This window comes from Furipterus horrens, unplaced genomic scaffold (genome assembly GCF_987537825.1).
Source record: "Furipterus horrens unplaced genomic scaffold, mFurHor1.1.pri manual_scaffold_10, whole genome shotgun sequence".
NCBI classification, from domain to species: domain Eukaryota; kingdom Metazoa; phylum Chordata; class Mammalia; order Chiroptera; family Furipteridae; genus Furipterus; species Furipterus horrens.
In genome coordinates, this window is record NW_028327180.1 from 15,027,695 (window position 1) to 15,044,354 (window position 16,660).

The following is a 16,660-nucleotide window of genomic DNA, read 5'->3' on the forward strand; positions in this document are numbered from 1 at the left end:
GCAGAGACCTCAGCCCCCATGCCTCTCCCTCCTGCCCCTCTGCTGATCATGCCCAGGAGGGGCTGTGTGACCTCAAAGCATGAACGTAGAGCTGGCGGGACACGGCTGGTATCAAGGGTCTGCCGCGTCCTACTGCTATTCTGTCTGGCCCCCATCACACCAGGAGCTGGATGATGCCTCCCTAAACATACAGCCTCCAGTGGGAGAGCAGGGGGAGACCAACACACCTGCGGCTGCTCCTGTCCCTGGAAGTCGTCTCAAAGCGGTGCCGCTCCAGCAGGCCCGCCGTGAGTGTCACTGCCCAGTTACCTTGTTAGCATGGCAGCTGTCCCAGCAGACTGGGTCCCCGTCCAGGCCCACACCGTGGCCTTCTGGAAGCAAGTCAGGGGGCTGGCGATAGAGTAAAGAGCAACACTGGAGTGGGAAGAGTCTCTGGGTGGTGCTGTGGTCAGCCTTCAGAATGGCCAGGTAGTGACTGAGAGTCATTCCGGTATGTCTTCACCCCACCACCCTACTGCCGGTGCCCTCTGAGCCCTGGCAGGCCACACTGAGATACACCATCTAGAATCTGTCCATGTCAACAATAATTCTAAGACCTGAGCTGCAAGCTAACCGAGACAACTCTACCTTTCTTCAGTCACTGGGAGAACTTGGAATCGGTGCTGTAGATCCCAGTGAACTTTTAATCAATCCCTGTGCTAAAGTCACAGATACTGGCTTTCTGAACTGATGGATGTGCATTTCCTAAGCAATTCCTGCACTGGTCTTCCCCTGCCTGTCTCCAGTGAAGATGGTCAGCATCCTGGGGCTGTCACCCACCAGCTCTTTCTAATCATCTTCCTGCTCTCCCACAGGCAAGTCCAGACTCAAAGCTCATGGGTTGAAATAGAACAGGTTGCTACCAGAGTGACAGAGAATACTTAGAAGCCACCCATTGGAAGTGGGGGAGGAGTGACAGGACAAAAAGCAGACAGAAATTAAGGGTCCAAGACTGATGCTCCTCCAGACTAGCCTCCCAGAAAGAGACTGGCTTTCCGCAATGCACCACGGAAACCAGTTAGTCCTTAGCGCTAAGTCCATTAATTTGATCAAAAGCAAGGGTTAAAGCCAGATTCTAAATCACTGGAAGGGGAAGAAGGAAGGTTCAACTATAAATGCTGATGTGGTCAACATTGCACTAGTTTACCAGCCCTCCATAAAGCTGCAAGGCTTGGACCCCAGGCCCTTGGTCACGCCAGGGAAGCGGCTGCTGCTGCACCCAGCCACTAACGCTGACCCGGCAGGAGCAGACTGAAGGTAAGGTTCTGCCACATCATTGTGTTCTTGTTGCCGTGGCCCCAGACCATGCCAGGGGAGGAGCCGCTGTCTCCCTAACTGTGTCTTTTGAAAAGCCCTCTCTCTCCCAGGGTCTCACATCTGGCCCTGCTACACCTCCAAATGGGCATAACACCTACTGATCCCATGTCTGACGTCTGAGAGCTTTCTCCAGTGACCATTTGTCTTGTTTGCATGATAATCCTTGCAAATAGGCCACAACTGTGACTGAAGATATAGCCACTGATTTGCTACAAGTCAGTCCATGACTACACCAAGTCTGCCACCCCAGCTATAGTCAAAATAACTGACCCAAAGAATGAGACTGCCGGCCCTTGAGTCAATGGCAACCAGGCCACACTGTACACAAAGACCTTATATTCCACAGAAGTGGGGAGTGGAACTTGTCTGCTATGCTTGACTCTGGCCAGGGGGCTCTGAGTGAGGCTCTGGGCGCATATGTGCCAGTGGGCTGAACACTCGCCCGGATTGCACTCAGGTGCCCAGTCCCTGTGACTATGGCTTCTGCTCAAGTTCATTTGCTCTATAGTTCCCCGAGGGTGCTGGAGCCATGCCCTGGACTACAGCCTGCTCGGCTGGGTCCTGACAACCTGCCTTTGCCATCTGCCGGCTGGTATCCTGTTTGAACCCGAATGGGCACCCCTGGAATCAGGAGGCTGCCACCTGCCCCTGAGCACAGCTGCCACCTAGCTGTTGCTGTGGGGCCTCCATTAGCTTGTCTAGACCAATCAGATCAGATATGCGGAAGTTACACCACCGTCACCTCGGGGGGAATCCTACAGCCAGGTGAGTCCCCATTCTACTCGAGCCACATATTCTTGAAAGTCCTAGTTTACTGTCCTCATGAAAATTCTACCCCAAATTATAAAAGCTGCACAGATCATTTTCACCATTGCTAGGAATATCAGACTCTCGAAGGCAATCTCTAGAATTTTCATCAACACCAAATCAGTCACTTTATCCATCAGGCAATAAAAGCATGGTTCTCAGGACCTATGAATTGATTAAAGCCATAGAAAAGAAATTTGGATCTGATAAACAGTAGTTGTAAAACAAAACAACACAACCTAACTTAAAATAATTTCATAGTTAAAACATTCTATTTACTGTGGAATCGGGGTGCATTTTACTGTGCTAGGTGGTGGCATCTAAATGTGCGCAAGCTAAGGATCTGCTCCACATCAGTCCTGACCTGATCACATTTCCCAAACTCATCCTCACTCCCAGCCACTAAAATGATGTGGGCAGCATGGTGCCATGGTTACCAATCATAAGGTAAGTAGGCACACCAATCTTTTCTGAATGAGTAAAGGGATGGGTGAATGAATAAACGAAGCAATGAATAAATCCTTCAATAGAAATGCATTGAGAGATTTTTTTTTTTGAAGTCAGAACAAAAAGTTAGGAATTGTTTAATAAGTATTGACTTTCAATTTTGCAAGATGAAAAAGTTCTGACTAGCGGTACAGCCATGTGAATATCTTTAACACCACGAAACTGCCCAGTTAAAAACAATTAAGAGGGAAAATTTTATTACATACTTTTTTATCATAGTAAAAGAAATTTAAGGATTATACCCAAAGAATCCTGAAACACCAATTCAAAAGAACCCATGCAACCCTATGTTCATAGCAACAGTATTTATAATAGCCAAGTCCTGGAAACAGCCTAAGTGCCCATCAGTGGATGAGTGGATCAGAAAACTGTGGTACATTTACACAGTGGAATACTATGCAGCAGAAAGAAAGAAGGAACTCCTGCCTTTGCAACAGCATGGATGGAACTGGAGAGTATTATGCTAAGTGAAATAAGCCAGGTGGTGAAAGACAAATACCATATGATCTCACCTATAAGAGGAATCTAATGAACAAAACAAATGAGCAAATTAGAACCAGAGGCAGGGAAACAAGGAACACTGTCAAGTGACCAGAGGGGAGGAGAGAGGGGGAGAAGGGGGCATAGAAGGGGAAGGGTCTAGTCAAGGAGCTAATATAAATCACCCATGGACATAGACAACAGGGTGGGGGACTGACTGCAGGAGAGGGGATTAGGTGAGTGGGGCAGGGGAAAAAAATGGGACAACTGTAATAGAACAACAATGAAAACTTTGAAAAGAAATCAAACCAAACATTAAAAATAAAAAATAAAAATTTTAGAAAAATTTAGGATATATTTATTAATAGCTACCTGAATCTCACTGGGACCACGGTTATAAAATTCCATCAATGTAGCCCTGACTTCTTCAGCCCTTATTTTCTGATATTATTTCTTATTTCTTCTATGGCTTCTTTTTTGGGACCAGTAATTGACAGTTTGATTATACATGATTTGTTATCATAAGTGAAAGAATTGGATGGCTTAAATTATTTAAAAATTTTTTTTACTTTATTCAATTGGGGGTTTCCTATAGTAGAGAGCAAAAAGTACTGAGTTATAGTTTAGTATATAATTTTCAGGAATTTTTATAATTGGCTCATCTTAAAAGTAAAGCAATTATTTGTTTGCGTAGAGCAGTGGCTACTAGCTAGCACAGGCTCTGAAGCTAGTTGATTAGTTAATACCAGCTCCACCACTAACCAGCTTCACCTCTTCATGTCTCAGTTTCCTCATTCTCAAAATGAAGATACTTTTTAAAAACTTAAAAAAGCATTTACCTCATCTGTGAAAAGGGAATAGTAATTTTTAAAAGCTTAAGCAAGAATTTTGCTTTGAATTTTACTTCATTTAAGCAAGAACTTCCTCCATTTTTACAAATTTAAAAATAAAACTACTTTTCACAATAGGCCAGAAGTTAAAAAGATAACTTCTAAAATTATAATAAGTAATATCTCTTTAGTGCATACTTTTATAATCATCTATGATCCTCACATTAAAAAAATAACCACTGTTAACATGGTGTGTGGTACTTATCAAGTATAATTATATTTTACATTGCATTTGTGTTTTATTTTTCTATTCAATGTATCATGGGCATTTTCTCACATCAATATATCTTTGGAGTTTCCTGTCAATTTAGAATAAAATTCCAAGACCTTACCTTGTTCTAAAAGCGCCAGTGTGATCCCCAGTCTCCTGGTCTAACCTTTGCTCCTCTCTTTCCACTTTCTTCCTTACTCACTGGGCAGCAGACACACTGGTCTTCTTGCTCAGCACGCCTTTGCCTCAGGGCCTTTGCATGTACAATGTCTTCTCTGGAGGACCTTTTCTTCTAGACTTTCACAAGGCTCACTCCCACACGTCATTCATGTCTCACCTTCTAACAGGTGAGCACCCTATATAAAGTAGCAACCCTGTCTATCCCTTTGCTCTGTGTTATTATTCACCATATTATACTGACCACTACTTAATATACTATTAGTGGTTAAGGCCTGTTTTTCCCAGTAGAATGTAAGTACCATGAGGGCAAGGGTTTGCCTGCCTTGTTTACAGTTTTATCCCCTGGCACTGGGTTCTAAGCACATACTCGTTGAATAGACACATGAATGAATTTTGCTCTAATTTGTAATTCCATGACTGCACAGAACTCTGTTGCAAAGATGTTGCTTGATATATTTACTGAATACACTATTTTGAGATATAAACCCTACTGCAATGGACATGCCTAAATACATTCTCTTAAATACTTCTGACCATTCCTTGGGGCTAAGTTAGTGCAGCAGCTTCCTAACCACCCCCTCCCTCCTCTTCCTCTTCCCACAAACTGCGGCACAGCCAGACTAGTACTACGTCACATGGCTTTCCCAAGCCAGAATGCACAGAAGCTTGAGCCCAGATTCTGCAAGCTGCCAGGTCTCTAATTTGCCCTTGCATTCTTAGGTCCCAGCACTGCACAGAAATATATTTTCCACTTTAAACAATATGCTCCTCCTATCAGTTCCTCTAATCCTGTAGGTTACGTGTTCCCTCTTCCAGAATATATTCCTGTTTCTCTACCTACCCGAATTACACCTACCTTCCGGTCCCCCACCCACCCCTACTGATGTCATTATTTTTTCCTTGAATCTAATCTGCATGAGTGCTCACTTCTCTGAATTTCTTAACCTTTCCTGCTACTTCCTGTTTCCATCATTCAAGGTGACTGTGGCCATCGGCCATGTTCTAGCGCCTACAATGGATGACAATGTGCAATTTTCTGACACATAAACGCTCCTTCCTTCCTCTTTCTCAAAGTCCTATATTGTCCTAGCCACGAACAGTTAAGTATTTTCTACTTTAATTATTTTAGCAAAGTCATAACTTTTGTGGAAATTGAGATAACTTTTTGGAGAAATAAGATTATTTCATGATAAAATATTATATTTTTGTCTTCGCTTATATATTCTACCCACCATCCTTACATGAGTGATTTTAGTTCTTAAATTTCTACATGTCATTCTTATTAAACCACCATATAAAATATGTTTGATGATTTTTGTTGTTGTTTTAGGCTTTGGTTTGTCTTAAGATAACATTATTAACTATTAAGATATTTTTAAAGGAACATTTCCTTTAGAAATTATTACAAAATCCCAATGGGGCGGTATCTGAGTTACACGGAATTTTTTTGGTTTTTATGTAGGGGACATGGGCGCTCGGGACATCACACAGTGTTCCTTTTCGCCCTGTTTTCATGCATGAGGAATCAAGGTGAAGTGAACACAGAGGGCTCTCAGAAGGGAACACAATCCAAACGGAGCAGCATGTGTGTGAACCAAGGATGCGCAGAGCACTGGGGAGGAGGTGCTTTCTCTCCGCCGCGCTGCGGCGGGACCGCCAGGCTGAGCGCTCGGGCAGAGGTCGGGTGCAAGCAACGCTGAGGGCGAGTCCAGAAGTCACACCCCTCGGCTTTTTGATCTCAGTAACTTATATTTTTATACTAAAGCCTCGGGTCTTTTTCTCAACCCCCACATGCTTTCTGGTCGCCTGGACGCCGATCCTTCAAGGCCCCCGAGGCATCCAGGCAAATGGCCACTCACCGTCTTCCTCAAAGAGGAGCCCCATGTGCTCATGCGCCTGGGCTTCTTTCTTCCCACCATCAGTTTTGATCCGTTGAGCAATATGAAAACACCGTTCATAGAAGTGGTTCCTTACCCACTTGTCTTCAGAATTATTGAAGTAACAGGCCAGAGCATACAAGTTATTATAGACCTCTTCAAAGTATTCTTCAAAGAGAGAAAAACATCATACACTGAATCAGAAAAATGTCTCATGGCACATCCCTTCAAATGGCAAACCAATATAGGGCCATTTATTTTCTATTTGTCCTTAAAACATGATTAACTATTTTAAAAATCAAAATGCAAAAGTTAATGTATATTAAGTATTAAAATAGTTATATTAATTAAAGAAGGTGCCCATGAGAAAAGCAACCAAAAATCTTTCCTAAAACTTAAAACATGTTCGAAATGACATACTCTTTGGTTGAAGCACTAGACGTTATATAAGACAGAAGACAATAATAACTACTAGCAATGTGCTCAGTGCTTTAGAAAGAAATGAGTATGCGGTTATTAACAAATACTGTTCCCATCGAGGAACTAAAAAGTATTTAGAGAGTCCAGGGAAAGCAGTGTTTCTTAACTATGGCAAAAACGTAATACGAATGAAGAAAGCAGATAGAATATGAAAATAGCGAGGTTTTCCACTCAGAAGTAAAACAGTCATGAGGCTTACAAGATAATGAGGATGGCCCAATAAGCTCCGTACACTCTCTGGCAGTGTTTCTAACCATACAATTACTAGCAATGTTAAAAAAGAGTGAATTTCTATGCTTTTGTTTTCTATGAGTACATTTTTCTGCTGAAAATGCATTAATATAGTCATCCCTCTCACTCAGACAGTTATTAGTTTATTAGTTGTTAGTGTATTAAAACTCCCTCTTTCCCCGAAGTGGCATCTGACCTATTTGTACTAAAAAAGTATATTAATACATTGTGAATCAGTCTTATGAATCCTACTGCCATCAATCATAAACTTGAACAAAAACATCGTGTGTTAATAAATTGTGTCTCAGTCCTGTAAACTCCATTCTTTTAGTGAATGGGAACAAATTCATAATCCTTATGTCTTTTTGCATTTGTGCTGAAAGCACAGTTGTGAATACGTGGTAGCTTCTGGATTACCTTTCCAAGGATTTTTTCATAACCGTCATTATTATTCACTGATACATTCCTGAAAGGATTACAATTATGAAAAATGCTTATACATTGTCCACTACCATTCATATAAGATTAAAATGAAATACATGGGAAAATTGGAACTAGGCTGACTACAACAAAGGGTAACTTCGAAAAACTATACATAAGTCACTCCAGTGTTTCAAAATAAATTGCTAAAACCTGTCTCATTCTTTTTCATATATTGCTTCATAATTCCACAGGAAATGAAGATTTAGAGTAAAACAAACAAAAAAATGTCTCCCCGTCACCCTGTTTTCGAAGGAGCTAGGGATTCTGGAGAGTCATTCTGCAACAGCACAGGCGAAAAGTGGAGGACAACCTGAGTTACTGATTTAAGAAAACAAATGCCGTCATTTCAGAACTGACTTCTGTGCTTTATTTTCCATTCTGAATCTGCTACCTGATGTGAATAGAGCACTGAGGTCTGTTTTGTAATATTTTATGTTCTTTGTTATATTTAGTGATCAGACAGTTATTTTTAAAGGCTATAAGTAAAATACTTCATAGCTGCCATTTTTTAAAATGTTATATAAAAAGCTTTAAAATATATATGCAATGCTGAAATAATTTTTGTTTTTCAGTAATTAAATCTTAATAGAAAAACATTTCTAACATTTCATAAATTTCTTTTTTTTAGAATGAGTTATATGAGCTATCAAGATTTCATATTTAAAGACTACTTGTCAGCTAAGCTATGTTTCTGTGTGAAAAAAATGGAGTTTTTTTCAGAGTATTAAGTATAAAGGAATATATTCAAGTTTTTAATCTTTGTGGGATTCAAATATATGGCTTATACCTTTTCCATTATAAGCAGACTCTATTCCCTCCTTGAGTTGTTAGCAGGTATGCTTATAAGAAGAAAATCAATTTTATTGTTGGTTTATTATTTAGATCAGTATTTATGATGCTACCTTAAAAGGAGATTCCTTGATAAATAAATCTGGATAATGCTCTTGTTAACTTCCCTCTTTCAGTGAACCATACAATACACATCAGCATGTTAAAGACTCCGATAAGTCCTACAGTAAACCAACCTGCTTAACGTTAATGTTAATTCACATGGTATTTCTTAAACTTATTTCACCAGACAAGTATTTTTTGTTTTGTTTTACTAACACTTATAAATATCCTGTGGGATCGTGCTTGAGTAGACTATACCTTGAGTATCTTAAGTAAATGTTACCAGGAAAAAAAAAATGCTGCTTAACCCTTGACAATAATTTAAAGTCAAGTGCAAATAATGTTTGAAGAATCTATTGGCTCAGTTGCCATCATCATTATCTCTTCTCTAGACCCATGGGGCACAAGGCCTAATCATAACATTACAGATGATACAGAGATTATTCACAACAATGGGTCATGTAAAAATATTACCAGGGACAAAGAAACACTTTAACAAATGGAAAATAATCCCAAAAAGCAGTGACTGGCTTACATTAAACACTTCTTTGCTATAAAACAGAAAATGATGTTTTGTAAAATAATTTAAATAAGTCTAGGTTCTTGTTCTGTAAGTCTCAAGAGACAGAATGACCTGAGATGACTATTGTTAGTGCCATAGCTTTGATGAAATGAACTTCACAGTGACTACAGAGTGATGGTCTTTCCAATGAGAAGAAATGAGGATGCTCAGAGATATGCTACTTAGGATAATGGTCTCAGATCCCACAGCCATATATGATGGAATATTGAGATCCTATGAGTAGATGTCTATATACTAGATGCTGTGTGTGTGTGTGTGTGTGTGTGTGTGTGTGTGTGTGTGTGTGTGTGTTAAGATTTAGGATGAATTCAAGTTAATAAGAGTGAATGTACCCTTCCCTACCCATTTCCTGGGAGAGTCTTAACTCCAGTAACAATTTTCCCCCAACAAAGTTCATGTGTGAAATGTAAAAAAAGTATACAAATTAAAAATATATATACAAGTGTTTATATATCCTTCAACTGAAGTATTTCCAATAATATATATTGCAATGATTTCAATATTTCAAACAGGCAAAAGCCACTGCATATTGAAAAAGATAACTATAGAAGAGTTATTTTGAGTCAAGGGATAATTTTGTTCCATTTAACAAATGCAACCTTGGTTACTATGAATATATAATAAACCACTCAGTAAAGAAAATATTTATTTTTATTACTTATACCACATGTATAAAACATTGGCTATTATAAAATTTGGACTCTGTTAATTTTGGAATTGTAGAAAAAATTTATATGTATAGTTACTTTTCTTAAATAAAAGTATAAATTAAAATGTTATCTGTTTTAAAATAGAATATTTAGCATTTTAGTTTCTTTATAATTACAAAATGCTTTATGATAAGTTTCTCATATTTACAACACTTTACAAAGTGATATATTTGGCTTCTGTTTATTCTACTTAAATGAAAGCTTCTATTTAAAGCATTTAGTGAATATGATGAATCAACTTGAAAAAAAAATGACCACTGGGCAGATTTTATCTTAATCAAGTCTATTTTCAATGTAAATATCACTTCGGAATTTGGGACTGCTACTAGCATGTAAGTTTTTTACAATAGTATTTTTTTTTTACTACAGTTAATTTCTTGAGAAATTATTCATAAATCACATTTTAAAATTCACCGAAGTGCTCTATTTTAAAAGTCAATCCTATGATTAAATGCTTTTTGTAATAGAAATAATCACCTCCTATCTACACACCCATACACACTCCCTACTGTGCGTGGTGTTAGGATTTTTGTGTATCTCCTTTTCTAAAGTCAGGTCACAATCTGATGAAAAATACATATTGATTCTTCTACAGAGGCTGAAAGCCTTCTGCTGCCCATCAATTTCCCCCATTGGAGCATTAAGTAACAAAAAGTCGCCTAAGATTTCCTCATAGAAAGGCCTGAAAAGAAATGTAGACATGATTACGCTGGGGCCTGAGCTGCTCTTTTGGAGCCCTATAATATTTTCACACCAAAAGTTGAAAAGAATAATTTTATGTCAAATTCTAGGATTGCCTGTCTTTGATTATATGAAATGACTAATTTCTCTTATGTAACTAAGAAAAACTTATGGCAACAACAATATTGGTATTATAGTAGAAATTGAAATATTTTCTTCAATACTTGAAACACAGTGACTTTCTGGAAAAATGTTAGGATACAAAAAGAGGAATTTGTTAGAAATGATGTGATGGACTACATAAAATTAACAATTTTATTTATAATTGTGAATTGTTGCTTTTCATGTTTTCTCACTATTTACTAATATGGTTCTCTGACTGATATCTCTATACTTATTGGTGAAACCATCAAGCTCCATTATATAAATACTAGAAAATCAGTATAATTTTCAAATTATAGTGCTCTTTGAAAATTTCTCCTTGTTGAAAGTCAATATTCAGATCATATATAAAGAAAAACTTTGGAAAGATTTGTAGTTAATGATACAGAAGACTTTACTACATTGGACAGCTCTGGAGATGTTACTATGTGCCATTCCTTGTCTCCCTGGTTCAGAATGACATCACCAGGATGGGCTAGCCCAGCGATTCAGGGTTCCCTGTCATTTATTCTGCAAGGGTGCTTAGTGGCCTAGGTTGAACTGTGCTAAGTTGTCTTAACATTTCAGATTAATTCATGAAATGACTCAGAATCCTCCCTCCACTTACCTTTCCTCTCGGCCATCTCAGCCCTGGTCAGGTGGTGGTAGAAACAGTCCAGCTTATCGGGCTGCTCCTCCAGGGGCCTCTGCGACCAGAGGAGCGACCTGACCCTGGTCGCCTCCCTGAGGGCGTCCCACTTCTCCATCAGAGCGAAGAGCTCGGTGAAGGACTTATGATACCCGCCTCGCAGCATGTCCACACAGATGTTCTTCTTGTACGAGTTCCGGTAACTGGGAAGAGAATCAGAATGCTCAGGCGTTGTTTTAATTCTTGAAATCTATGCTGTGTTATTATTATCTTATAATAATTAAAGGTGGAATCATGCTGACTTTTTTTCCCAGTGAAAGCACTGAAAACTATCTTTGCCTCAAACATTTACAATTGATCAACTTCAGTTTAATGAAGAATGCCAGGAGCTAATACAGTAATTTTAATGAAACTATAGTATAAATATATCCGTTCTAGAACTGAGCTCACTTTGATAAGCACAAATGAGCTAGTTGATTGATATCTTAGTCTGTTTGAGTGGCTATAACAAAATACTACCGAGTAGCTTATTTACAAAAAAAATGTCTTGCTCATACTTCTGGAGGCTAGACCTTTAGGAAGAAGCCGTCAGTGTGGTCACCCTCTGGTGTGCACCCTTGTCCCGGTTCGCAGCTGGTGCCTTCTACTTGCTACGTCTTCACATAGTAGAAGTGGCCACGTGGCCCCCTGGAGCCCCTTCTGTAAGGTACTACCATTCATGAGGGCTCTGCTCATCACCTAAGCACCTCCCAATGGCTCCATTTACTAACACTTCCAGGGATTAGGATTTCAACATAAGAATTTGGGGGGATACAAATATTCAGACCATAGCAACTGATGACATCCAACATTTTTTGATATATTTATTAGCCTTTCACCAAAACAAAACAACCAATAAACCAAGCCAGAATTAAACATGTCACTTAATATCAAAGCAATGCACTCTATAGTAAATGGTTTCACTGTATGTTATAGAGGCTCATTCATTTATTCATTCATGCAGAATGTTTATTGAAATTTATTACTAAATATATGTTTAACTTATTTTAAGTTAGGATTACATTAATGACTTATTAGATTAATATTTCACTACTGACTTAATAATAAATCATACACAAGAAGATAAGTTGACAAATGAATATTCTATTTATTCAAAAATTAGCTAGTGAGTTTCATTCTAAGTGCCGGGCACTGTTCTAGACCAAACAGGTTCAATGTCCTGTGGTCAGTTTGTATTGTCATGAGAGAACACAACCAACAAATAAGTAAACAAATAATAAATAATTTCCAATGATGAAAACTGCCATACAGAAAATAGGGTTATGGGATAATAACTGTGTGTGTGGTGGCTATTATTCCACTAAACAGGAAATTAGAGGTCAAATGATATAGCTTTAATATTAATTATTTTACATTCTTTTTGAAAAACAGGACACAATTAAATATTTAGAACTGATTTGATGCGATACAACTTGCCGTAAAAATTTCAGTGTGGAGTGGAACGAGCCTAGAATTAGTCAAAACACCCCAGGTTCGAGTCAGAACATGCAGTTCCACAAAATCTCCCTGGACCTCATTTCTTGAAATATATATATATTAATACATGCCATGCCTACATCACAGGATTCTTCTAAGAGCCAAGTGAAATTAGGTACGTGAAAGTGTGAAGTCCTGCTCTGCTGCTTCTCGGCCCCTGACTGTGCCATAGCGCCCCCCACAGAGTCTAAAAAGCAAACCAAACAAAAACGTCCAGGCCCCATCCGCAGAGTTCCTTACTCAGTGGACCGGCCTGGCTGTAAAACAAGACACATACAGAGCAGTGCAGAGAAGGACGGTGAAAGAGGACGTTTTCTGAAAAGGCGAGACTCAGCTCATGACGAGACCTCGGAGCCACGGTAAGAAGCCGGCACTCCAGGCTGGGCCTGGGAGTGAGGTGGAGCCATTGAGGGGACTGAGTGGGGGACATGCCTCGAGGAGACAGCCTTGAGAAGACTCTGGAAGGGAAGTCCCAGATGGACTGCAGCCCTCCCCCATCCGGCAGCCGAGGCAGGGCCCCTACTGCTAGAGCACCGGTCCATAGAGGGAATAAGGAAACCACATTCCTAGATCAAAAGCTCAAAAGCTCAAAAGCCATCATCTTGTATGAAACACGCAAACAAAATAATTGACATGGGGAAGAGAGAAGAAATAACCTGTTTGCGTTTCCGTGCTCCAGTCCAGACAGAGAAGAGAGTGTGGACAAGAAGAGCTGAGATGCTGTGACGGGCCGGGGCCCCCTTCTCCTCCCCTCCCACACTGTCAGTGGCCATAGGGAGGGGTGTCTATAGGCGGTCCACTGGGGGCGGAGGGAGGACACAGCTATAGCTCTGGCAAAGCACTGCTGAGGAGCTACTGAAGGAGTCAGGTCGGTATGTTTCCAGAGATGACAGATGGGATGGATCAAGTGTATCAGAGATGGACACCTATGCAGAACTCCATAGGCTAGGAAGGCATTCAGTGACAAGTCAAACTCACCTCACATTGCCTTCAAAACTAGAGGTTTTCGTTTCTCATAGCACTAGGTGCCCAAAGGTAGCCAGCTACTGGCCTTGGTTCAGCAGCCTGCCAAGTTCAAGGCTCATGGCTCTGGGATTATTCTAACCTTTCCCTCATGCTTGTCCCCTGCTGGTCACTGGAGGGCTACTCTAGCTCTGAATTATCATTTCCTCCTTCTAGGCAAGAAAAAAGGGGAGAATGGAGTGGCACCTGCTGTGTCTTTCCCTATTATAGGGAAAAAAATTTCTGTAACAACTAATGGATATCCACTTTGGTGTCAGTGGCCAGAACCCTATCCTGTGGCCACCCTTGCTGTAAGGAGAATAGAAAAGGAAATATCCTGCCCGTTCTAGGGCATGGTACCACCCTAAACAAAACTGGAGTTATGCTAGTGAAGAAGAGGGGAGAAATGGATACAGATAAGCAAACTCAGTGTCTACCACAAGGTCAGAGATCAAGGTCTGGAAGTAATGCTGACAAACCAAGCCCCACTCACAGGGTCGCCAGATAAAACTGGGCAAGATGTCCAGGCAAATTTGAATGTCAGCAAATGGGACTGAAGGGAAGGAGGGGGACAAACAGAAGTAGGTGGACTCAACACATAGTTAGGAGATAAAAATATTGTTTACTTGGTGAATGAGTGGATGTCAGGGGTGATGGGAAGGATGACTAGCAGATTTGTGGAGTAACGGTTAGGTTGCTAAAGAGCGGAACACAAAAGGGTGAACAGTTTTAGGGAGAGATAAATGAGTTTGGGTTCAGATAACTTGAATTTGAGGAGTCTAAAAGGACATCCATGTGGTACGCCCAAAAGACAGTTTGGGGGCACTAGAGGAGGTCTGAGAGGAGAAGGGGCTGGAAATCCAACCTGGCTTCACACAAGCACTCCCACTTCCATATGTTTGCACCTTGGCTGCCCAGCATGTTTCCCTGTGAGTGAAGAGAGCATCCTGGAGTGAAAGTAAAGAATATTATAAATAAATGAATATTAGAATACTGATTTTAAATAATAAAAATAAACACGAGACAGGAGGCCATCTCACTTCTAATCGCAACTGGGACGGTGGCAGAAAACTCCGCTCTGAGCCGTATTGCCCTCCCCTGGAACTCCTAGGAGGCTGCTTTGATTGAACTTGGTCCGCCCAGCGTGGGAAAGTACTTTCAAGAAATGGATGGTCCCACGTTCTGTATCCTCGCGGTTGGACTTGATTTCAAAGACTCCCTAGCCAAGGGATGGGTCAGTGACCCAAATTAAGCCACTGGCCTTTCTCCCAAGATTTTGAATCTTGAGGCAAGAAACAAAAAAATGTGTAGAAGGCTATTAGAGCTCAAGCAACCTGGCAGCAACACCTGGAGAAGATTATCAAGTAGGTCTTGCTACCTAGACCCTTGCAAATATCCCCTGTCCTGTCCTTTCCTTCTGAGCCAATTCTCCCCTAAATTCAGCTAGTTACCTGGTATCCTCCCAATAAAGTCATTTCAACTTTATTTAGTCAGAATCAGTTTCTGCTGTCTCTGACCAAAGAACCCGGAACTGATTCAGAAGGGACTGGGATAAAATGGTTTCCAAGACATCTTTCAGCCTCAGAACATCCACAGTATATAACTAATAGCAACTTTTAAAATTTCAAGCACATTTTTAAAACAAGACCATTCTATTAAAAAAAAAAGAGAGAGAGAGAGATTTCAAATAGTAATAGAATTGTATTTTAAAATGCTCATGTGACTAGGCTGGTATCATCTCTATTTTATACACATGTGTTTGTGTATACACATGGAACTGTGTTATTGTTTAAACCTCATTACTAATATTTGAGAGCAAGAAAGAGCCATTATAGTGATTTGCTAAATAGGTCCCTATTTAAACCTTTATAGTTAATGCAAACAACCCCTTTTAACTGCAACAATTTTCATTTATTACAACAAACTGGGTATCTGAAAATAAAAATATGTTAATTTCTACCATTACATGTGAATTTCTCAGGTTTTATGTTTCATAACAGAAAACCATAGCCAAAGTTCACTCGCTTTATGAAAAGGGATTTTTAAAAATACAAATGAAAATATAAACAGAATGCAAATGCACTATTTTATCCATTGCATTTGGACACAAAGTGATTAGTCCCTGATTTCATTTCCATATTAAAACAATATTACTCTAAATTAAAACATATTCTTTCTAAATATCAGAAGAGAAATTTCCTTGATCTGAAGGCAGTATATGGGGTGAAAAATGAGAATCTGGAAAAATATATGGAGAGATTTGATCATGTGGAATTTGGGAAGAGTTGTCCAGACAGAAAACAGGCCAGTCATAGAAGCAGAGGTCGTGACAATGATGGATGTGCTGGACATCTGCAGATCTACATCCTAAGGAAGCTCTCTGCCACTGCAGGTACCGGAGGCTGCCCCAGGCTGCAGGACGTGGCTGGAGGAGAAGGGACTTAAGAGTAGAATTAAGAAGTCGTGCATTTCATATGGACTATATTACTATTCAAAGGCATTATTCAACAGAGTATATGTTTAAGCATTCTGAATTTACATCAAAATTTCCCTAAAAAGTTCTAAGATTAAAAAGATCTATGGACTGACAGGAAGTAACACTGAATAATTTGACACAGCTCCATAGCAGCTGGCTGTGTGGAGATGCTGGGAAACAGGAGCTTTCTATTAAATCAGCCTCGGAGACATCATATCATATATAAGTTCTGCCTTAAACCATTTTGAATAGCTACCATTTATAGAGCATCTACAATATGTCAGATGCTGTGTAGACACTATTTCTAACTCACAAAGTAACTCTACAAAGTGCTACTTCTATTTTTACAGGTAAAATAAACTGTCTTCAGTGAGGCTAACTTGCCCCAAAGCCATATGAGTGGCAGAGCTGGAATTTGCACCTAGGTTTCTCAGACTGGAAATTCTGAATTTTCCACTTTGCCACATTATGTCCTATTATGTCAAATAT

General features: G+C 39.8%; 1 protein-coding gene across 1 annotated transcript in view; it reads right to left on the bottom strand.

Annotated features, from left to right (window-relative positions):
- TTC29 (tetratricopeptide repeat domain 29) overlaps nucleotides 1-16,660 on the bottom strand; it is a 146,010-nt gene that overhangs the window by 105,201 nt on the left and 24,149 nt on the right. Inside the window, exons 3-4 of the mRNA XM_090288227.1 lie at nucleotides 11,137-11,360; nucleotides 6,291-6,476 (exon numbers count right to left, since the gene is read on the bottom strand). Of these exons, the coding sequence (XP_090144353.1) occupies nucleotides 6,291-6,476; nucleotides 11,137-11,360 (410 nt within the window). The remainder of the gene's footprint in view (nucleotides 1-6,290; nucleotides 6,477-11,136; nucleotides 11,361-16,660) is intronic.